Raw genomic sequence first — 23611 nt, 5'->3', positions numbered from 1 at the left:
AATGCTTGTGTTGTGCAATAATTATTATTCATTAATAAACTCACATCTCTTTTGTTTAAATCTTTCAGGAAGTAGCATTTTCTAAATCCCAGCTATAACTCTGCTCTTCACTATAAAAAAAAAGAAATTCGCTAATTTTCGTATTGATCAATTAAATAGATAAATGTCCGAAGACTTATATGTATACATCCGTCAATGAACTCCGCAGTTATAGAATTTGTATACTTTTAAGTTCTGTATTATTATAGATGGAATAATTCTGTGAGCCTGTTTTATTAAATATAGTGAAATTTGTAAATGTTTAAAATTATATTGAGATAGCAAATTTGTAGTGTTTCAGGCTTACTACGGGCCTCGGGGGCCTTAAGCTTACCTGGGCCCTAGTGCCGGTCCGGCCCATGGAAATGGGTCGTGACACTAGGTGTATGGGCCACCCCATACACGCGATAATAATCGTAGCTTTTTTTTTTCTATTCAAACAATAGTATTTTTGACCATTTATTAAGAAAAAAAATAAAATAATACTAATTTTTTAAAAATTCTTTCTTAATTGCCTGAGTGTATAAGTAGTCTCATACACCGATGTTAGTAAGTCTTATTTGTTATTGCTAAAAGTTTTTACGGAAAAAAAAATTATTACTTTATTATTTTTTTCAATAGATAGTAAAAAATATTTTTATATATAATAAAAGTTTATTTTTGATTGGTTTAGTATATGAAGGTGTAAATAAGTACTTTTAAGAATATTAGTTTTTTTTTATGACGTGCGGTGTACGTAGACTATACTTGTTATATATTTATTTTTTGTACTCTTTTAATTGTTTTTATTTATATAATATTAAATCATAAGTTTTTGTTTAAATTAAAATATATACAATTTGGTTAATTTGTATTAGACTTTGTCATACAAACTACTTGTAATGTTACTTCTTATGTATTTAATTTAGTCTCAAACTGAATTAATAATAACAATCATTTTGACTATAGTAACAATATTACTTATCCAATGTAATAGAGAGAGAAATATATGTACAAATACACAAATTCTTGAAATCCCCGAAAAATGACCCAAAACATAAATATATAGTTCTAATTTTTCATCTAGTTTTCTAAGCAATATTTTTTTCAAGTCAAACAGATTTAAGATATAAAAAAAAATATAAAGAAAATTAAAAATACTTAATCATCAAGGAAGATATAAATATCTTACTGAAGTAAAATAATAATAGTTACAAATTCTTGATATTCATAAGCAATTAAAACTAAACATATATATAGTGGTCTGATAGGAAAATTTTCTAATTAAAATGAGATTAATTTTATAATATTAATATAATAAAAATAACACATTCATGTCACAATTAGAATGTGATTAAACTTCCTAATTAATAGGTTTATATATGTATATGGTTTTGTTCTCTCATTGTCCAAATAATTTTGAACACTGTGATAATGATAAAAACAATCACAATATTAGTTTGTAATACGTGAATTATAATTCAAATTAATTAATATTTGATAATATAAATGTTAATGTTATTGAAATTCATAACGTTAATTCAACAAATATAAAATTAATGAACTTAAAATACTTCTGCAACAAATATACTTTATTTCTATTTGGTTAGTGAGAAAAAAGACGTTAAAAATAATTGTGTTTGAGTTTCTCATTTATTTTTATTTATTTAAAAAAGAATTTTAATAAATTATATTCGATCAACTAATAAAATTAGAAAAGCTATTATTAAAACTATTTTAATATATTTTAAATTTTATTAAAGACCATATCGAAAATTGCATTATTTTTTCTAGTTTCATAATTATATATAGTATAGATGGAGATAGAAAATTGAAACCATTTAATTTATTTCAAAAATACTCTTTAAATCAATGGATTTTGTTTGCTAGTGAAAGGATGGAATTTACTGAAAATATTTGGGATTTTATTGATTTTTTCTGGTCCAATGTTCAATTGAGTCAAATGATTCATCTAAACAAGACACTATCCCTAAACTGAAAATCCTCTCTATGCTTCTCTTGAAGCTCTCCCCTGCCCTCTCATAATCTGTTGATGAACTACTAACACAGACGCTGAACTATCAAAATCAATGGATGCAACAAAATCTCCTATCAATCCCAGTTCTCGATTTTCGCTCCAATTTGATAAACCTTGGAGGATTACAGGATTTATCCCTTGTTTCCTTCCCACAATCCAGAGATCATTGTTACTACTGTTCTTGAATGCTTGTATTGCTGCTAGAGTTTCTTCTCCATTCTTGACCACAACCTCTCTGTAAAATACTCTTTCATTTGATTCATTCTTTACCCAGAACCATGTAACAACCCCATCATCAAGCTTTTTCTCTATTTCATCATCTCCTTCACTGTTATATGACAGGAATCTAACTACTATAAGAGAAACATCAGGATTCATAACCATTCTGTCTGCATATGTGAGAGCCTCTCTAGCATCTGCTCCTCCCAAGAACAGCATAACATATTTCTGAAGTGTGTGTCGATTGGATCCCATAATACTTGGATTTCTACCGGAACTTTTATCGACAAAAATTCCAACAGAGCAAGGTGCGTGAGCAATCACCTTTGAACTTATAGATTGCATTCCATGTCCATGGCGTACAATTTCAGTTCCTGCAAGTGTATCTAACTTTCCTTTCCCAAAGGGTAAGATTATAAGAGATGCTTTATTCAACATAGCTAACTCACAAATGTCTTGATACATTGTTCGCTTCACTGTTATAGCTGTGTAGAAATGGATTTTCACAAACTCATCTCTTGCTTCTTGATACAGTCTCAAGGCATTCTGGATGGTTTCACCATCTAAATTATTTAAAGGCTTTCTTTCCATTTGTTCATGGTCAATCAAGATTGGAGTTGCACGACCTATTAGTTCAATAAGATGGAGAGCAGAAATTGAGAATGGATTATTTGCAGTTGGATATGACATCTCAAGAAGGTCAATGAGACTAGACACATTTTCTTCATCATCAATACAAACTACTATTCGAAGCTCTTTCCCTGGAGGATTATGTTGGATGGTTCTTCTTTTGTTTACCATGTATGGCTTTGTTGGATTGTAAAGCATACTTATCAATGGAGTGCAAGCCGCAGTTATTGCTATTGTTAACAGGACCAACATTGTGAACATTGGGATCCCAATTATCTGTTCGAAATTTTCTTATTTTGTTAAAACAATTATATAAATATGTACATAAAAGAAAGAAAGAAAGCAAGCATACCCGTTTGTCCATCCAGTGGATGAATATCAGAAGATCAAGTTGGCCTCTTAAGTTCATAACCAAACTAAGAGTAAGGCTATCCTTCAATGGAATTTCAAAGTAGAGAGCAGCCACCAGAGTCGAAAGCAATTTAGCGAAATAGCCAGTCAATGTCATAGCAAAAAGTGGTGCCAATTTCGTCCATCCATAATCAGCCATGGAAAATACATCTGTGCATAAACCCACAACTGCAAATGAAAAAGGCATCAAAATCTCCATTACTATTGTCTCACTTCTCTCCACAATTGTAGCACCTAATGGAGGACCATCAGGTATAATAAGGCCTAGCCACATTGATCCATTTGCAATTGCTATTCCAAACATATCAGTGAAAAATCCCATTACTAAAACTGCTAATAAAATGAAGATCACCAGATTTTGATTAACAGGTCTGCCTTCTGGGGTGTTCCTAACAATCCAAAACATTGCTCTTCGAATTGGAATAACATAAAAAGCCACTAAAACGACAACCGAAGCCAGATAAAATAAAGCACTTTGAAAACTAAATTCAGCTTGTTTCAATGCCTCAAATCCAATAATAGAAAGAATACCAAGACAATCACCAACTACAGCCGTGGACAAAGCCATCCGTCCAATCTCAGAGCTAAGGAGATTTAGCTCTTTGAGGATAAGATGAATCACAGGAAATGAAGTAAAAGCTAAATTTGTAGCAACTGCTCCAATTCCAGATGCTCTTGCAAGCTCTTTCTCCATTGATGATCGACAAATGGCTCCAACTACACCCACTGATAAAAAAGGAAAGAAGACCCCAACTAAGGCAGTCCATAAATGTTTCTTTCCTGATTTTTTAATTAAACCCAGATCCATTTTCACTCCAGCCAAGAAAAGGAAAAACATAAAACCCATTACTCCAACATTTCTCAGCAAAAATTGAGCATTATCTGGTAATACGCTAGCAGTAAACTTCTTGTTGCATCCAAGAACGGAAGGTCCAATGAACATTCCACCCTTCAAATCATGACATAACTTTAGCAAATAGAATCAACCATTATATACACAAATATTATCATAATAAAATTGATAACGCAAATCACTTTTTAGTCTCATATCCAAAAGGTTATATGAATAATCATGGAAGAAAAAAAAAATAATAACAATAATAATAACTTGGAACAGGATCAAAATCAAAGAACGAAGTTAGAAAAAGGAACTCACAATGATGTCAGAAACAATTCTGGGTTGCTTGAGAGGCTTGAGAAGAATACGAATCAACCTAGAAATGAGAATAATCAAAATAATCTCAAGCAAAACCAGGCTGAAGGAGTAATCCAAAGGGTTCTCGCCATAAAAAACACCTAAGGGATGAGGAGCATGGATCTTTTCACATATTACTGTAATTTGGGGAATAACAGGGTCGAATTCCACGGAAGGATTAGACTTAACATCCATGTTATGGTGCAATTCATCTCGAATAAGCGAATGATAAACTGGGAAAGCCCTAACCATGACAAGTACAGAAAAGAAAACCATGCAAAAAAAAAATAGAGACAGACACACAACACACACCCAAGGAGGGAGAAAAACTCGTTGATATTGTGGACGTGAGTGAATTTTGGGTACTTAGCATAGTCTTGGCGGTTGACCACGTTTTTGTGGTCAACTTCTCCATTTTTGTTTGTTAATTAAGTTAAGCATGCATGTGGATTTGCACCTCCAATTCAACTTCTCCATTCCATCAATGGCAGCAAATTTATACGGATATATATATGGGAAGACATAATTATTACTATTTGTCAGACAGTGATCTGGTTAATTTTCTCACTTATACGAAGAGTTAGAGGTCTCGAGTTCGAATCTTTCCGACCTAATTACAGTTGTTTTCACTAATTTGGTGAGTAAGGGGAGGAGCTACCCCTGTTGTGTAGTCCGCAGTATTATTTTGGCCCATAAAAGCCTCCGATAAATTTTAAAAAAAAAAAAAAAATATATATATATATATATATATATATATATATATTATTACTTAATAAATATATTTTATTAAGGGTGCAATACTAAGAGTTTTAGCGGCGGTTAGTCGTTTATATAACCATTTAATTAGGTATTAAATTTAAAGTGATAAAAAAATAAAGAGAATGATTTCATATTATAAATAAAGCTTATTAATTTGCAAGAAAAATAATGGGTGTAAGTATCAAAAAATTATCCATAACTGTTATGAAACACTAAACGTAATAATGCTCTCGTAACTTTTATCAAAATAATATTAATTATTTTGTCTTTTTATTTATTTATTGGAAGACTTAGAAAACTCGAACAATATTATATACTATACAATAAGTAGTCTTTCTTTTGACTTAATGCATGGCTAGTATATTTTGTAGAACAAAAATTTTCATATTTATCAATTATTTAATAAATATTTAATTAATCCAATTTTACAAGCTTAAGTATTTAATAAAATAATTTTTATAATTAAAATATTTAATAATATAATTTTATAAATTAAAATATTTAATATATGAACAAAAAATTAAGTATGGAATAAAATTTTTTATCTCAAATTTTATAAGAGAAGAGAAGTGGGTGATGCTGTTGAAGCACATTGTCCAATATCCTGTGATCTATTGAAGGTATAAGTTGTTTCCTTTGTCCCCAAACATAAGACACACTTTGTACCCTAAAGATGGACCAAAATTCTTAAAATAAGCAAATCTAACTTTACATTTTTGCTCTAGTGGCCAACCAAATGATCTATATTGCATCTGCACAGAAATTTGGATAACTACATTATACCAAAACATTTTTAAGAAAATTATTATCCCTCCTACAGGTCAAAATCACTATCATTACCCATAAGAAAATGCATCATGGAAAAACACAGAGTACAAAAATAAATTTCTATAAATTGATTATTAATTTTTATTTATTTTTACTAATTTAAGAAAAAAAAATTTATTTTTTAATTAAATTATAAATATTTCTTAATACGCGGTAAACATATTAATAAAAAAATTGGATTCATAAATTTTATTTTGATAATTGAATTTATAAATATCCAATAGTTTGTTCTATTTATTGTTTAATTAATTTGTTTCTTGATAAGTAAAAGGAATTGTTCAATTATTTTGTTTTCAGCATTAGAGAAATGAGAATTCGAATTTAAATATGATATATAGACAGATTATATATACACTTATCATTAAATTATGATTTACTTATATTTAATTATTTTGATAAAAGTAAAAAAAGAAATTGGAGATTAAGAATAAAAACGCAAAACGATGAACTAGGTAAAAAAATCAGAAACAAAATAATAATTAATCCAATTAATTTTACTATATAATAAGAAGATAATGATGATGGACACAAATCAAATCATATGATAAAAGAAAAACTTAAAGAAATAATTAAAAAAGAAAGCGACCGATCAAAGTTGGGAAGGAGTCAACATCCACAGTAACTAACCCCATAGCCTGCAATTCAAGTCAGAACATAAAATAAAGGAAAGGAAAAACCCTAACCATAAATCACGTACACAGAAGAGAGACTAGCTTAGGGTTTTCAGACAGTTTCAGACTTAAATTTCCATCAGCCATTAAAACTAAAACAACCAAAAACTGAAGAAAAGCAAACTCTACTTTTGAAAAGAAAAGTTATAAAGTTACTGCCCCTTTGGCCTTTCTTGATGTTGATGGTCGAGTTGCAGAAGACTGCAGAGAACTCATATCAAGAACCAAAAAGATAAACCCAGTCCCAGGTGGATTAATTGCTAATCTTTATATATAAGAACAAACCCTTGTTTGAAATACATGGAGAAGGTCTACAGATCAATGATCTTGCGATAATAATCCTATAAAAATCTCTAATTAACGAGTACTTGTAAGTGTTTTCTTTTTTAAAGTTACAGAGGATGAGCTAAACCTTGAAGAAAACTACACAAAACCTTGGGTATCATGAAAGAGCAGAAAAGAGAGATCCGAAGGGGTTAAGATTAAACCTAGCTAAACCAAAATTATGCACGTAATTCAACAAAATTACGTACCTTTGTTAATATAACAAAAAGGGTTGTGGAAAAATAAAAGAAAAGTGAATAAATAAAAGTACAAGAAAACCAAATTAGAAGTTACCAGGTTTTGCCTATCCAAGGCATGCTCTGGATGTAACCTAGAAAGCAGAAAAAATACAGCCGTAGACCAGTATCAGGAATCTAGCTAGGAGCCAGTAAGGAACAGAAAAATAAATAAATTAATAAATAAATAAGTAGAGTAATTGCATGTTATTTGGTTAAAAAAAATTAAATATTTAATTGTATTATATTGAATTTCAGTTAAAATTTAAAAAAGAAAAAAAAGGGAAGAAAGACAATATAATTTAGTTGATCTTACTTTGATTAATTACTCTTCTACTGATGAAAGAAAACTAAGAATTAATTAATAGATAAACAAGAAATAAAGGCTTAATTCAAGATTCAATAATCAATATATGTACCTGAAACCCAAAGGCATAGAAGGCATAATTCAAAATTCAAGCTTCAAGATTCAAGAATCTATATATGTGAACCTGAAAACAAACAATATATTTCCAGGTTAGGTTTTCTGATCAAAAAGAACTTTAAGACATATATATATATATATGTGTGTGTGTGTGTGTGTGCGTGTGTGTGGAAACGAAATAGGAACACAACCAGAAGTGAACTAGATCTTTGAAGCTGAAACTGCACCAGGAAAATAAAGAAAGTAGGAAGAACCTGTGAAACTCACGATGGATAGCGCCACAGATTAATGATTAGAATTTTTTTTTTTTTGGTGAGATTAACTCACAAACAAATAATAATTATCACTAATCATTGGTGGCGCTATCCCTCCTGAGCTTAACAGAGTCATCCATACTATATGTAGACAGTTGAGAGTACTATCAGATCATGATTTTAAACTTATAGTGTCTCTGCAACCTCTCTCTCTCTCTCTCTCTCTCTCCCTCTCATATTGGTGGGGATGGAAAGAAGAGGGTGGGAGTATTTATAAGAAGAAGAAGCACTTCTGTTCTATTTTAATATGAATAAACGAGTTGATTGAGTGGAGGGACGGTTCTTTTCATATTATTATTATTTAATTCATTCAACTATATAGAGCCTCTAACATTTGGCAAATTTATGGTTTCTACTGTTGGAGCTGGATTCAATTCTCTGAAAATTTATAATTACTTGAGAAAATTTTATCTAAACATCATTCTGTTTAAACGTAGAAACAGGCTCACCAATCCGATATTTCTTTAGATAAAAGATTTATAACAATTTTGAAAATTTTTTTACTCGGATAATGTTGGGAAGTGAATTCACTTTGATTAACAAAAATCAATTACTCACTTATAAAATCATGTGCATATGTATGCTTAAAAAGAAAAAAAAAATCTTAATATACTAAAGAAACTACTTGCCAAATAACATTTTTGTTTTTGAATTTGTTTTACTTATTTTGAAAAATAAATTTTTTGATTGGGAAAAACTTTTAATATGAAAGGATTAGTAGATTGGTTGGAGCGACCATTCTTTTCTTTTATATTTGTTTTTTGGTAATTAAATTATGCAGAGTCCTAACATTTGGTAAAATTTACAATATCTACTAAAAAAACAAAGATCAAATGGTGATCAATTTTTAACATTTCACTAAACAATTTAAAATTTTTAAATTCATTACTTATCAAATAGACCAACCAACTTTTGAAAAAATAACTTTAAAATCAATAGCAATAGGAGTCTTACGAATCTAGAAACCACTCTATTAAATCAGTCATAGAATCAATAATTCATAATTTAAACTAATTTATGAACAAACTGATTTGCTGATTTTTTAACAAATGAACAAGACAATGAAGTAAATCCTCCGGATAGCAATTTACAATCATGAATTAAGCTACCAAAATAAGATTGATTTTCTATATTATTGGTTGTTCAGATATATTATTATTAGGGCTAATAATATTTTTTAGTTATAATTTTGTTACTTTGTAATTGTTGTGGTTCATTTTCTGTCACACGCTTGGGACACGGTCATGGACTCTAGATGTCCTCATATTCCAAATCGGTGTTTAGCCCTTTATTTTTTCCACTATTGCAGCTTTGCCGGATAGGTATCCTTTATTCTTTCAGATTTGTCTTTGACCATTGGATTTAATAATAATAATAATAATAATAAATGGTATACATAAATGAAATATAGATAAAAAATTTTTTATATTTTTTTTATAGGTAGTCTAATAATAAACCATTTATACAAAGAATAAGAAAACACAATATTCATTTGAAGTTTCCATCGAATTAACAAAGTATAATACATGTATCATAGGCAGTCGTTTGCTCCACTCGGTGGCTATTTGTTGTCATTATTTCATTCCATAGTATAAGTTTAATCTGACCACTTTCAAATTTTTTCTTTTTGTTAGAAAAGAAATTCAGACATCTTTTTTGCATAAATGCCAAATAACAAAGTACCATAAAGAAAGTCACCAAAATACTGACAACAATGAACTTAGAAACTATTAAAACAACTATATCCAAGAGCAAAATCACAAAACGTAGGCAACAATAATTCTAATATATGGGCAATAATAACTCAAATTTATATCAAAAGACACAAATATAGAATTATTTGAAAAAGAAACACACAAAGGTAAAAGAAAAATATACTGAATTGGAAGAAAATGTGGTAATCAATAATGAGAGTCCACGGAGAAGGTCAATGAAAGAAGAAAAGAGCTATTTTCATACACTCAGCATGTTGATTTCTATTAAATTTTTGAATTTCTAGAAGCAAAATGTTGAACTTTATTTGAAGAAAGGAAGTTCTTTTTTTTTAAGAAAGTTGCATTTTCTTAATTAAATAGTTATTGTTTACTACTTTGCCAAAAAAAAAAAAAAAGACTTCTCTTACTTTTAAAGTAGGGATGTTTATGTTATTTTTATTGGCATTTTTCATATATACAATTTTACTTTCTACTAATGTAAATACAAATCACACACACTTAAATCTTGAATTTATTTTGACTTTGAATATAGTAATTTTTATTAATTTTTAAGTTGTTGACTTTCAACTAAAATAATAAATTGAATAATTAATTTGCAAATTTTCAAATTAATATAATATGAACTATTTTTTGCGTGCTATTAAGGAAATATATTTTATCATAAAACTAAAAATTTTAAATTTTCCCAAGCCATGGATTATTTTTCTTTTTAAGTGTTTGGAACACAAGTATTGGATTGACAAAAAAAGTTGCTGGTTCGTTCTTACATTTTTAAGAACTAATTTGTTTGTCCCTGAATTTTACCTCCATGAAACAATATAATCCATCCGTCCAAAAAATGCCCTTTTTATCGTTAAGTCAATAAAAAAAAAAGACTAAAATACCCTTTAATATTAGGCCAAACCCCGGGACTTTAGGGACCTCAAAATTTTTTGGTCTTCCTTAAGTATTTTTTTTTTTTTTTTAGCATTAGGGAGGGAGATTCGAATGCCTTAGTGTGCAGTTACTTAAGCATTTTCATTATATAAAAAGTGCTCAAGCTATTGAAGTGGTAAGGTATACTTAAATTTAGTAGTGATATCTGTAGAGTTTAGAGTTCGATTTATAAAAATATATTTATAAAAAAGGATAACCACATATTTCAAACGCGATTGGTTTCATATTGAAATTGAAAAAAATATGAAATAACCTAGAAAATTATACATATACACCAATTATTCATTGTCTTAAACATAGGAAGATGTATATATATATTGAGTTTTAAATAAACTAACTTTCTGTGGGGACTGTATTCCACAAAATGCCCTTCACTTTCCCAACACATTCGTCAAACCAACCATCATAAGTTTATTACTTCTCATATTTTATATGGTACGAACATTTTTTTTATAAAAAAATATGTAATTATTTTGTACACTTAATTTTTTATATTTTGGTATAATTTTTTACCACTAAAACTCTCCTAACAATTACAACTCTAATTTAGAACTCTAAACCTTGCTAGTAAATTTTGAAAATTTGTTTATGTAATAATATTAAATTATTATATATTTGAAAATAACTTTTTTTTAATCCAAAGATAAATTTTTTTCTTTCGAACAGTAAAATATAAAGATATTTTAGTCGGTCGATAAATCTATTTTTTAAAAATTAAATTGATTGAAATTAGTTATTATAAGAGAATGAGCTAGTTAGTTAGAATTGAGCTTTGAACAACGAGACATCTATTTTGCTTTTGTCTGACTCAGATAGGCTCCTATCTTCAATTAGTTTTCTTTTTCACTTTTCAGTTCTCCGTCTACTGACTTTCTCATCTCTCATTTCCCAAGTCTGAATGCTCTTTTATCTATTAATTTTATTCAGTTCATCACGAAGCAAATTCTGGGTATTTTCTCTTACTATTTCAACGCGGAAAGATGTACAGTCAGAATTAGATTTTGATTTTTTTATATTTATTTTTAGAAATCAATCTTGCATAAAAGAAGACCCAAAAATGAAATCTGATAAATTAGCAATCAATCATATATAGCTTATAGTATTAGAAAAAGGGTTTGTAGTGTAGGGTACTGCTGCTAGTGCAACATGCGGATTCAATGGGGAAGCTGTAGCCTAAAAAAGAAGCAAACGTAGATGCGTTTGTTTCTACTTTCTAGGCCAAATCCAAAACTTACATGGCACCTGCAGTATGTGAGTGGTACATAGAGATGGCCATACGACGGTTCCGGGAAGGTCCGGAGCCGTCGGTTCGAACCTGTCCGGAACCGTAACCGGAACCGGAGAATTCCGGTTCGGTTCCGGTTCCAAATTTTCTGAAACTGGAACCGGCGGTCCAGAGAACCCGTCGGAACCGGACTGGAACCGCCGGTTCTCCGGCTGGTTAGAACCGCCGGTTCGAACCGGTTTGAACCGGCGGTTCTAGCCAAACTGTCAGGTTTTTTTTTTTTTTTTTAATTTTATTGTGAAATCTCTTAATTATGTTCAAGTCTTTAAAAAAAAATTTAATTGAAGTATTTTTTAATTTTTTAGGTGTATCTTTTAATTTTTTATGTTCAAATATATATTTTTTTTAAACCGGTCTTCAAAATTTAAAATTATGTTCAAACTTTTTTAAATAAAAAATAAATTCAGTTGAAATTTTTTTTAAAAAAAATAATTATGTTCAAGTCTTTAAAAAAAATGAATTTAATTGAAGTATTTTTTAATTTTTTAGGTGTATCTTTTAATTTCTTATGTTCAAATATATATATTTTTTAAAATCGGTCTTCAAAATTTAAAATTTAAAATTATGCGATTCGCTGAAAAACTGATCGGAACCGTCGGTTTTGTAACCGGATCAGAACTGGAACCGGACCTTTTCGGTTCAGTTCCGATTCCAGTTTTTCTGAACCGGAACCGTGGCCAAGCCTAGTGGTACATCAGGACATGACTGTCATAATTCCACGTGTCACTCATTTCTTTCCTGAATTTGGCCCTCTTCTTCCCCTGTGTGCACCTCAAATTATTGCTCTAGATACGAATATATAATTACTATATTAGTCCTTCGATTTTGGTAAATTACACTACTATAGTTCAATACTTAATTTTATATTATAAGGTTCAACTGTAAATTTTACAGTTAAGTGGCTGTTAGTTTTCTTATCCATTTTATAAATTGATTGATCTGACCGAATTTCATTTCCAATAATATTCCTAAACCTACTAGAACTAGCTGTCAAACCCACAGTTATAGGAGACGGAAGGATTGATAACTGAAAAAACGTTTTAGTTGATTGATAATCGTATAAAGCCAAAGATATTTTGGCCATTTGCATCAAGTTCAAACTTTATTTTTGCATGCGTGCTCCTTAGAAAGCACACACAAAAATAAGAGGTAAATTCTTATTGGTGGGATACTCGATCATACGGGTGATTTTTTTTCCCTACCACGGATCTCATGCTACCTCCAATAAACTAAAAATTCATAACCTCAAATGCTATGGGAGTATCACTTAGTTGAGGGTCAATTATAAATTTGGTGTCTGAATTTTATAAAATATTCTATTTTGATGTTTTAAAGGAAATATTTGCAATAAAGTATTTAAACCGATTAAAAATTTTCAATTAAGTGCCGTCTGCTTACATGGCATGCTAGAATTCCATTTAAGATTTGTGATATTATGTAGGCGTGTCGGGAGAACTGTTGCTGGGCCAAATAGAATGCTGGCATTTATTAGGTTCTCGATCTCATTGATGTCGGACTGAGAGGATGCATGAAGAGGGATCCATCGCCAACAAAATGAGAAGGATAAATTAGTAAATTTTCGGTTAATGTCCACTGAGATTGCCATGTCACCGCTTGACACGTTAGCGATTTATCTAACATAGCATAATACTACAAATTTTAAATGAAATTCCAGCGTGCCATGTGACCAAGCTACACAGATTCAAATACTTGATCGCAAAGTAAGACATTAAAATAGAATATTTTTCAAAATTTTGGACACCAAATTTATAGTTAACCTTTTTGTTGCCATGTGGGTGTTGGAACAGCTTGGTTAATGTCTTACAATTGCTATTAACAGAAGAGATAAAGCACCAGTGGTCTAGTGGTAGAATAGTACCCTGCCACGGTACAGACCCGGGTTCGATTCCCGGCTGGTGCATAGTGATTATTTTTTTTTTGAACGGTTCAAATTGTGTTGGGTAGGATCACAGAGCTACTCATAAAATCATATTCGTCACTCCCTCGTCCCTCTCTCGAAATCTCCAGCAATGAACGCCTCGCCCTTCTCTAACACCATTGAAGGTGAATTTAGTTATTTATTTATTTATTTTTTTTATATATAAATTATCCTTCAATTCGATTCAACTTTGTCGATCTATCATATACCGATGTGTATTCTTGCAGAAGACAACAACAGCGAAAGCGATTCTGACGCGAATCACGATGTAGCGCTTCAACACTACCAACCAATCTCAGCTGTCGATAACAACGATGGTGATGATTTCGATCAAGTTAACTCCGATGAAGAACACTATAGCTATTCTAGGGGAGAAGCAGAGAACGGAATCTCATCTCTTCATCTAAACGGCGACGTGGAGCAGAAGAGCAGCAGCGACGGTGAGGAAGAGGAGGAGGAAGAAAGAATTAGAGAGGCGTCTGATTCGGCTATATTGAGAGCTTTTAGAGAGGATGAGAATAGAAGGAATGCACCGTTGACGGCGGAGAATGCGACGCGGGTAAGGGAGGGAATGCGTGGGATTTCATTCGGGGGATCCGCTCCTGATTGGGTGGGCCGGGTTCCTGAGGATCAGTGGATCAATCAGCTTCGGCGATTAAGGCAACCTCCAAGACCTCCGACTTCTGTTCAATAATAATATTTGTTATATTTCTATTTTAATTAATTCTTGAATGGAACATGCTTGTTTTTTCTTGAATTTTTGAAATGCAGATGATTTTTAATGTTTTCTTTACTTATTATTTTGATATATGAATTTTATATTATCATATCATTATACATGTGAAAATATTGAATAAACTAATTTATTAGTATTATTTCACAACATAAATACGAAATCTCTAGTACATGACGCTAATCTCAATTCAAAATTGAAGTTGAAAAAAAAAAATATCCTCAGACGAATCGCACACTATTTAACTAGTTTTTGCTATAAAATCTAAGCTTTCTTTCTTCCTTTCCTCGATTGAACAAAACCATGTACACCAAATGGTCTAATTTACCCTTTCAAGCGCCTATGTTCTCAATTTCAGCACCCCTGTCCATTCTCTTGACAATGCCAGCAATAACCTGAAAAAATTATTCCAAAGGAACTTGAAATCATGAAGTCTCAAGAATTTAGAATGTACAATATGGTGAAACTATTGCTTTTGATTCTCTAATTCAACTAGTGAGGAAAAATGGTACCTTCCCAGGTCCTAATTCATAACTTTTCTTCAGCCCTTTGGTTAGGAGAGTCTTCACTGTTGTTTCCCATTGAACAGGAGAAGTCACCTGCAATTTTTAAGTTTAGAATTCGATTGCTATTTCTGGATTTAATATGGAGAAACAAGTTTTCCATAGTTTACCTGGCGTGCCAATATCTTCTTGATTGTGGCAGGATCAGCATGTGGCTGAGCGTCAACATTGGATATAACTGGTATTCTAGGAGATTTAATTGCTGTTGCTGCCAATGCAGCTTCCAATCTTGAGACAGCAGGTTCCATGAAACTTGTATGGAAAGCACCAGCAACAGCTAGGCGTACCTAAGATTAGTGGACTCTATTGTTATTTCGAGTACAATCATGGCGGGATAGAAAACTATGAATTAGGGAGAGAATCACCGTCATTCGAGCTTTAAATGACTTTGCTTTCGCTTCTACAACTTCCACTCCTTTCACACCCCCAGATACAGCATAATTCCCCTGCCAAAGTAAAGCTTTATTCAGCTGCAAGTGCATATGAAACCACAAAAGGACCGGATGCAAAGATCTGGGTAGAAAACATACAGGACAGAGATAATTTGCAATCTGAACTTTATTAGCTTCATCAACTTCTTGATTGGCTGCATCACACAACTGTTGCACTTTGTCAGAGTCCAGTCCTATGACACTAACCATGGCACTTTTTGCAGCATCAGCAGCTTCCTGAAGGCAATTGCATAGAAAGTTTATTAAGGGATCTCAGTAAGTGTTCAATGTGATGAAGTTGAATATATCAATTAGCCATCTGCCAACGACCTATTGATGCTTACCTGCATTGCTTCACCTCTCAGTTTGACCAGCTTGAGTCCATCCTCAAAGCTTACAATAGTAAAAAATAATAATAAGAAAAAGAGAAAAAAGGAGAGGAAGTATTGGGTCATATATGTCCCAAGGCATGTTTAACTTCTACTCTAAAGTGCAATGAACCAACTCAATATTTCATTAAGATCAGAATTACCAAAAACTGAAACATAGAAAGGCAGCATTTAAATCATTAAATGCAAGCCAATAATATCTAAAATAAGGTAATCAACATTATCTTGACAGAATATACGAGGTAATGGACCCAAAGGACAAGGTAAGAAGCTTATAAACTAATTTTGGAAAGGTTATATATGTTCAGTGTTGATTCAATTTACTGAACCAATTAGTCAAACATGTGAACCTAGTAAGTGTTTCATTAAGCCAGATGAAGCTCACCTGAAAGCTTCAGCAAATGCTAGAGCAGTATATTCTCCCAAGCTGAGACCACATGAGACATCAACAGAATCAATTATCTGCTGGCCTCCATCACGGGCTCGGAGCACCTCAACTGCAGCTAAACTCGTTACATAAATAGCAGGCTGCAAAGATGCAAGATTAGATGCTGACTATAATTATCAATTGGATACATTATTCTCTAATAACAAGGCATAATTTTATAATAAAAATAGATAATAATGCACCAATTATATATGAAAAAGTAATAAAATAAAGAAATCCAAGGTGCAGCCTTAAAATCAATCAGCTAAAGATTCCATACAATGTAGATTGAAGGGGAGGTGATACAATGCATCATGTTTAAGCTAGTTTCAAAGATCAATTCAAGTGCTCAAGCTAATTAGTAATTTGGCAGATGAATCACAGAGGACACTTCATATTTAGAAAATTTTGGCATTTATACTAGCACTTCAGCCTTTTCAGAAACTTAATATGGTGCAACATCAGCTTGTCTCCATCTCATGGTGTAAACAGCAAAAGGTTATTGCCAAACCATTAAGAATTAGGCAGAGCTGGACCAAGAGTACCTGGCTTATCACAGTTGAATCCAGCTTCTCTTTTGGACCACTAGTGCAGATCTCTAGAAGATCATACCTGCATGCTACAGCTGCATTAATATCACCAACAAAGACTACTTAACAAGAAAGGACTAGGTTTTAAGCTGAGATGTAGTTGAATTTTAACGCAAGATCAAAATTATATATCAATGTGTCTTAAAGGATAAATAAAAAGCACTACCCTAATATATCATTTGCTTTCTTGTATAAGTCTGCTGCGGCCGGCACACTCTGAGCTTCCTTTCCCATTCCAACAGCTTGTGCACCCTAAAACGTATTGAGAGGAGAGAAAAAAAATGTTGAACAAGTATATTATGCAATAAAAAGAAAGGCATGATTAAAATGATTCAATTAGATTCACACACAAGGTAGATCATTCAACACATAAAGCAGATTTCTACTATTTTCAATTGTTTGAGAGTTTAATTTCTAAGAAACCTCAATAAAAAGAGCTATTATTCAAATAACTCTCTCAGGGCCAATACCAATAGCAATCTAGCTGCAAGAGCAAGAACCTCATCCTTTCAATTCTAAATTACAAGACAAGAAAATATTTCTATCAATGCACTACAATTTGAGAAGCTATTCAATATATCAAGAATCTTCAACTGGTAACACATAAATAGTTAAGTTTCTAAAGAAAAAGAGAAATTGTATTCATTCATTAGTTCAATTTTATTAATTTTTTAGAGAAAGAAATAATAATAAGCAAGACTGAGTAGCAATTAACATTGAAATGGCAATTTAGAAGTACTGACCTGACCGGGAAACAGAAAAGCAAGGGTAGGCTTGTAATCGGCGAACAAGGAATCATCAACAACGCCAACGGTTTGAGATCCAACAGATACACTCATAAAAACCCTAGATCGACCTGGATTTTTCATGCCAAAGTTTCGAATTCCATTTGCATTGGAGCCGGTGAAAGAGAGACTTTTGAGAGAAAACGAAGGGAGAGCGAGAGAACAAGCCATGGTAGATGACGAAAGAGAGAATGAATGTGGGATAGTGAGAGGGCGGTGAAGAAGAATGCGCATACGATTTGATAGAAGAAGAAGAAGAAGAAGGAGATGGGTAGTGAGTAGGTTAGCGGAGTTTACAAAGAGAGACGTTGGAAGTGGCTTGAAAACCGAGGAAACCGGCCAACTGTAGCTACTAGCGAGCGGTCCTGTCCTGTAATGGTACAGTGATTATAATTTCTTTAATGAAAAAAATACAAATTATTTTTAAAATAATTTGATGAGCTTCAACTGTATAAAAATAAAAATTATTATATTTTAGTATCCTTCATTTAATCAAAAATTTACAAAAATAAAAAGAATTGCTCTAACATCTTTCTATCACAGATATTTAAAGCAACCATTTTTTTTTTTTTTTTTACAATTTGTTACATTTAAGAAAATAACTTATTCCAAAATATTTGTCAAACTTTGTGGTTTTAAGAAGAATTAATGTTTTTTTCCATGTTTAATCTTTATATATGACTAATAATTATTACTTCAATTTAATGATTTTTTTGGAGAATTAATATTAAATTAAATAATATAGTCAATTTACTCGATAATTTACTGTAACTTAAACACATTTAATGATCTTCTTAAGAAACAGTAAAATTTCAAATGTGACAAGTATTATGGAACGAAGATAGTATTATTCATTGGAATTTTTTCTTAGAATGATAATTTTGATACATTATTTCTATTTAGCATCAACAAACAACTACTTAAATTATGTAGCTCACCACCTCATATGCTTAAGTCATGAGTTCGATTTTTCGCAATGTAAACTCTCTCAAATCAAACCTTTTGCACAGTGAACTGTAAAAACGAACACAGATTTCGACACCACGTCCCTACTTTTTTTTTTTTTTTTTTCCTTCTTCCATTTCTCCATTTATTCATATATGATGAAATCGCTTTAATTACAATTTCTCAGAGAATAATCCAATCAGAATAAGTTGACACTTTTGTACTGTTTGATCTTAGCATTTACAAACACATAATCCATTCCGCCAACATAAATAGCAAATCTTATCACTTCATCTCGGGCAACAAGTCTATATACGGAAGTGTCAAGACTCACGACTCGGAAGGAACCAAGAAATCTGCACTGAGCTGAGCTTTAGTATTATTAAAGCTGCAAATATTTGCTAATACAAGAGAGAGTTACAATTCCAGCCACTGATGACTGACTGACAACTATCCACATTCAATTATGTACTTCGCTATATCCAGCAACAAATAATGAAGGGTTGTCTCCTCTTGACCAAAATAAAGAATTCGAGAGTATGCCGCATGACAAAATCCAAGGAACGAGGATTTTCTTTTCTTCCTGTTAAAACATAAAATGAAAATGGAACCACTACAATCACTCAAAACAAGTTTGGAAACTAAGTATCAAAACTAGACCAATGCATATTCTTTTTATTTGTTGAAATGAAATACTAATTGTCAATATTTATGTGTCTGAAAAGATTCTGCAGTTGCAACTCAATGCAGACCTATTACCTGGTTAGTTCATTTCTAAACTTTTCTTTATGTATAGTCAGCAACCTGAAGTTCATGAAATGTATCCCTTCTGCTCCTTATTACTCTTGCTTTATCACCTTGTATTTCAAGAACCTGAACAATAGAAATCAAATTAATAGAATTACTATATGTTACTTCCTATGTGTTTTTGTTTTTACCATACATTAACAGCATGTTTGGTTCATCTTGAAAATGGAACAGGAATGGAAATGAATGCCTAAATTCAAAAAGAAAAATCTTGTTCGAAGTTTATTTTTTCAAATAACAAAATTGATTTTGTTGGTACATTAAAAGTTATACTCTTATGGATCAAACCAAAAAATTAAAGTGCTACACAAGTTTGAGAAAAATCCTCAGATGTAACACGTGAAGGCACCCATGTGGACAGACATGTATATTGCTTTTCTTAATTTTTTTTATCCAGCTATAGTAACAGAACTATATGCTAGTCCAATTTCAGATTACCTCTGGTCTTGAATGAAGTACTCCACTAGACATTCCAACATCAATGCGCCAAACGCTACAGTTATATTCACTGCAGGAAACACAATGAACATGAAACTGTATATAGAAAAGAAATGTAGTGCTAAAATGAAAATTGGAATTTTGGTATCAGAGGTCAAGGATAAGTACCAATTTACCCCAGATGTTTGAGGAGTATGCCCCACAACCATTGCTTTAGCTCCAACTGCTTGCAACGTCTCGTCTAGAATAGAAAGTATCTGGTAATTAAGCAGAAGATTTTAGTTTGAATAGCTTGATAAACCAGTAAATTTAGCATTCCAGAGTTCATACTTATAAATGAACTTTTTTTCGGTGAAATTCAGTTGTAAAATAAAATTATTCATTTGTACCAAACATAAAAAAAGCTTCAAATTTCATGCGCATCATGTCGGCTTGGAATTTTTGAACTGGTTGATTTCCAGATTAAAGGGTAGAGAAGAATAAAAGGCCTTTTCAAATGGATACTTACCTGTTTGCTGTTATAATCTTCCAAGTCTGACATATCTCTAGAGTATAATCTGTTCCAAACAACACTGTCATAGCCTCTGGTTGCAATGAAAGGAATGTTTGGACTAGCATCACTCTCACTCTGACCTTTCATCCAGTGAGATACTTCCCTATTGATCCTCTCTATGCCATATGCAACTGCAAAAGTACTAATGACCCTATTAGGGATTTCTGATTAAAAAAAAAAAAAAGGATACATTATATCTTAGCAGGTAGCAACTCTATCAGTACTAATACTAACAAAAGGAATTTTAAAGTTTACCATGGTGAGGAAGAAGTCCGCCATGACAGAATATCCAGTCATTGACTCTGAGTACAACAGGATGCCGCGCCAATTCACATGCCAATAAGCCTCCTGGTCTCAACAATATTGATCTGGCAATGACTCCCTTTTGCCTCTGTCCTAATATTTTAGTGACCTCATCAGAAAGGAAAAGAAGGAAGCTAAAAGATCACTGATTTTCTTGTCAATGGGGTAGAAAATTTCAGTACCTTCACTAGATTCCAGGGACCCCAATAAGTTTGGGACAGTTTCTGATCATCCTTCCGGCTTTTAGCCACACTAATCCAACCAACAAAAGCATTTTCCCAGTCATATTTGTGGTCATCCAAGTATGCCAGAAAATCAGTACATTCACCAAATGCCCCTGAATCAACATATCTAAAATCTCCTTCTACATTCATAGTCTCATGATTCCCATTGACCTATTTCAGCAGATACAAGAATATAATAGTTCATTTTCATTTGGCAATAAAAATGAATAGTAGCCAATCAAACCCTTTAAGACAAATTTTTGTGTCATTTTCAGGATTACAAACCTGAAAAACAGCTCCACCCTGAGCTTTTGCCTGAATATCCAATGAATGCAGCAATGACAGTATGGCTATTTCATCTACACCTCGATCAAGTATGTCTCCAAGCTGAACCAAAACCTATTTTCCAACAACAAAAGAAAAAGTTTAAATTGGGAACAAAAAGGTACTTCGGAAGCTTTTTCATCCAATAAAATAGAAATACAAGCATACTGTTTCTCCACCAATCCACAAGTCTTCTCCATCAGAACTCAAAACACCAGCTATCTCAAGTGCCTGTCTAGCTTGGTCAAGATCTCCATGAAGATCTCCAACTATGAATAAGTATCACAGGAAAAGACATTAAAAAGAAAGAAAGAAAGGAAGTAGTGAATGACATACATTCAATCCAATTTGCCAAAAAAAACGAGAAAAAGTTACACATGTTCAACTCAAACCATTCCAAAAATTCAATTTAGACTTGTACAAGGCTAATTGGCACTTTGTATGACTTCTCCATCTCTGACACACATCCATTTGACATTTTAGGTACATACGTTTGACAAAAGGAAGGGAAGAAATTGCAGAAAAACCCATTTAACGTTCAGCTTTCGCTCAGATTGTGTTCAATGCGTATCGAGAAACTAAAGAATTAAAACACTGGTAATTGGCACTCACATTCAAATTCACTAAAATAACAATAAAGTAGCAATGCAAAGAAATTAGAACATAAGCACAGTACAGAAACAATCAAGAAATGAAAGAATAGAACTAACCAGCAACAATTCGGCGACCAGGAGCAGAGACAAAAGTAGGAGGGTCTCCACTAATAACTATGGGTTTTAATGGTCCTCTAGTGCTACTTTGATTGCTGCTTAAAGCAGGAAAAGAAGCACATGTTTCTGTTAGTTTCCGGGGAAGCTCTGAAGAGGAAGAAGAAGGTGGCAGAGATAAAGAATTCAGACACAAATACAATGAAGCCATTTGCTTAGATTATAATTAGGACAAAATATAAACTATAAATGCATAAGCATTTATTTAGTTATTTGTTGGTTTATTTTGGATTTCCATGTGCAAAATAGTCCTTCCTTCTCAGCCAGGTATTTGTTTTTGGTATATCCTACTTTCTTTTTATTTTTTAGTTTTATATTTGGAGATAAAGATTCCTTACGTGTTCGACGGTCAACAGTCTAGCCAACAACTTCTTCAAATTACAATTTGTCTGCGAAAAATTTAGATTAAATCAATTTTCTAATTTCTAGAGCTAAGGAAGTACACTTCCTTGTATTGAAGTGTAACGTACTTCCGTCAAAGAAGAAAAGTTTTAAACTTTCGAAAATTTCTTTACTTTTGAGAACCAAACAAGATGACAAAGATGATATTTTTCACTTCCTAAGAGTTTAAGTTCTCGAATAAAGTTATCCCCAACTACATGAGATTTTAGTGTTTTCAAATTGGTTGGACCTTTTGCCAAGATCAGAATAATTCAAAGTTGATTGAACCACGATTCGATCAAAAATCTAAACGCTTGATTTTTTTTTAAATTGATCTTAAATCATTAATTCAATTAATCAACCTCTTAGGTATTAAGTACATTATTAATGAATTTTTAAAAACTGCTTAAACTATCCAAACCGATTTAAGACTGTGATCTTGAAAAATTATCGATTTAATTGAATTTGTATAATTTGAAAAATTGAGTTATTGGTTTGGTACATGGTTTTAGGGTGAAAATTATTATATATTTATTTATCAAAGTTTTTCTCTATTTTGCTTTTTTTTTTTCTTGATTTTAATTGTTATTTAATTTTTAGGATCCACTTTAATTATAAAGTAAAATTTTTATTTAATATTAAAGTAATGTCATTATGTTTTAGTTTTGTCAATATTATGATTCTTTTTTACTATTATTTCAATGAAAATAAACGAGAGAATTTTATTTAATTATTATTTATGTTAAAAACTACTTGTTAATTCTAAAGAGGTAAATGTGCTTTTACTTTGTCTTATTTGGTTGTTTTGAAGAAACCCGCGGTTTGGTTCAAAAATCCAAAATAGCTTTTTTTTTTTTTTAAAATCGATCGAAATCAATTAATTGAAGTAAGTACGAAAATCAAATTAAAACAGTTGATTTGGTTCGATAAAATATTTTTATTTTCAGAATATAAAGTCATATTTCGTGGATGTAATTAAAGATGTAATGCAATGAAAAATTGAAACGGA

At 31.6% G+C, this 23611-nt stretch overlaps 4 protein-coding genes and 1 non-coding gene across 9 annotated transcripts; 2 read left to right on the top strand and 3 right to left on the bottom strand.

The window, feature by feature from the left end:
- Nucleotides 1-1921: 1921 nt before the first annotated feature.
- LOC105640675 (cation/H(+) antiporter 24) lies at nt 1922-8260 on the bottom strand. 3 transcript variants are annotated; one of them, XM_089726244.1, is made up of 6 exons: nt 7945-8260; nt 7749-7820; nt 7388-7424; nt 4473-4530; nt 3258-4265; nt 1922-3181 (listed from the first exon to the last, which is right to left on the bottom strand). In XM_089726244.1, the coding sequence occupies exons 3-6, from the start codon at nt 7408-7410 to the stop codon at nt 2027-2029; spliced, it is 2244 nt and encodes a 747-aa protein (XP_089582370.1). In that variant the 5' UTR covers nt 7411-7424; nt 7749-7820; nt 7945-8260; the 3' UTR covers nt 1922-2026. The 3 variants fall into 3 exon arrangements, with proteins under 3 accessions (XP_089582370.1, XP_089582371.1, XP_089582369.1); XM_089726245.1 differs by having other exon boundaries at nt 7749-8260; XM_089726243.1 differs by lacking the exons at nt 7388-7424; nt 7749-7820; nt 7945-8260 and having other exon boundaries at nt 4473-5226.
- Nucleotides 8261-13853: 5593 nt separating this feature from the next.
- On the top strand, nt 13854-13924 carry TRNAG-GCC (transfer RNA glycine (anticodon GCC)). The gene has a single exon. It is a non-coding gene; the product is annotated as a tRNA-Gly (tRNA).
- On the top strand, nt 13907-14735 carry LOC105639243 (uncharacterized). Of its 2 annotated transcripts, none has more exons than XM_012223229.4 (2): nt 13907-14067; nt 14170-14735. In XM_012223229.4, the coding sequence occupies exons 1-2, from the start codon at nt 14034-14036 to the stop codon at nt 14634-14636; spliced, it is 501 nt and encodes a 166-aa protein (XP_012078619.1). In that variant the 5' UTR covers nt 13907-14033; the 3' UTR covers nt 14637-14735. The 2 variants fall into 2 exon arrangements, with proteins under 2 accessions (XP_012078619.1, XP_012078628.1); XM_012223238.4 differs by having other exon boundaries at nt 13932-14067; nt 14173-14735.
- Nucleotides 14736-14789: 54 nt separating this feature from the next.
- EMB3147 (Acyl-carrier-protein S-malonyltransferase) lies at nt 14790-18181 on the bottom strand. Its single transcript, NM_001319926.1, is given in 10 exon segments — nt 14790-15070; nt 15188-15274; nt 15349-15525; nt 15604-15684; nt 15769-15906; nt 16014-16062; nt 16444-16586; nt 17031-17097; nt 17242-17327; nt 17819-18181. Coding segments are annotated over 10 exon segments (1167 nt in total). The 5' UTR covers nt 18095-18181; the 3' UTR covers nt 14790-15007.
- Nucleotides 18182-18994: 813 nt separating this feature from the next.
- SLP1 (Calcineurin-like metallo-phosphoesterase superfamily protein) lies at nt 18995-22471 on the bottom strand. Of its 2 annotated transcripts, XM_012223206.4 has the most exons (10): nt 22165-22468; nt 21623-21723; nt 21416-21529; nt 21089-21301; nt 20859-20994; nt 20559-20734; nt 20219-20307; nt 20051-20120; nt 19565-19678; nt 18995-19388 (listed from the first exon to the last, which is right to left on the bottom strand). In XM_012223206.4, exons 1-9 carry the CDS (start codon nt 22370-22372, stop codon nt 19592-19594), a joined length of 1194 nt encoding a protein of 397 aa, XP_012078596.1. In that variant the 5' UTR covers nt 22373-22468; the 3' UTR covers nt 18995-19388; nt 19565-19591. The 2 variants fall into 2 exon arrangements, 1 of the variants encoding a protein (XP_012078596.1); XR_001047107.4 differs by lacking the exon at nt 18995-19388 and having other exon boundaries at nt 19564-19678; nt 20227-20307; nt 22165-22471.
- Nucleotides 22472-23611: the final 1140 nt, after the last annotated feature.

The sequence above is a fragment of the Jatropha curcas genome, chromosome 9 (genome assembly GCF_041381405.1).
Source record: "Jatropha curcas cultivar XTBG-Jc1 chromosome 9, XTBG_Jcur_1.0, whole genome shotgun sequence".
Taxonomy (NCBI): Eukaryota; Viridiplantae; Streptophyta; class Magnoliopsida; order Malpighiales; family Euphorbiaceae; genus Jatropha; species Jatropha curcas.
The sequence above is the reverse complement of the archived record's forward strand: the minus strand, read 5'-3'. Positions and strand labels throughout refer to the sequence as shown.

Bases quoted from the DNA above. Each gene is read 5' to 3' on its own strand.
- LOC105640675 (XM_089726243.1), bottom strand. From the start codon at position 4,787: ATGGTTTTCTTTTCTGTACTTGTCATGGTTAGGGCTTTCCCAGTTTAT. The intron at 4,266-4,472 runs GTGAGTTCCTTT...CATGATTTGAAG, and splicing joins GAATTGTTTCTGACATCATT to GGTGGAATGTTCATTGGACC. The intron at 3,182-3,257 runs GTATGCTTGCTT...AATTTCGAACAG, and splicing joins TCCACTGGATGGACAAACGG to ATAATTGGGATCCCAATGTT.
- LOC105639243 (XM_012223229.4), top strand. From the start codon at position 14,034: ATGAACGCCTCGCCCTTCTCTAACACCATTGAAG. The intron at 14,068-14,169 runs GTGAATTTAGTT...GTATTCTTGCAG, and splicing joins CTTCTCTAACACCATTGAAG to AAGACAACAACAGCGAAAGC.
- SLP1 (XM_012223206.4), bottom strand. From the start codon at position 22,372: ATGGCTTCATTGTATTTGTGTCTGAATTCTTTATCTCTGCCACCTTCT. The intron at 20,308-20,558 runs GTAAGTATCCAT...CTTAATTACCAG, and splicing joins AAGATTATAACAGCAAACAG to ATACTTTCTATTCTAGACGA. The intron at 20,121-20,218 runs GTACTTATCCTT...TGTTTCCTGCAG, and splicing joins CAAACATCTGGGGTAAATTG to TGAATATAACTGTAGCGTTT.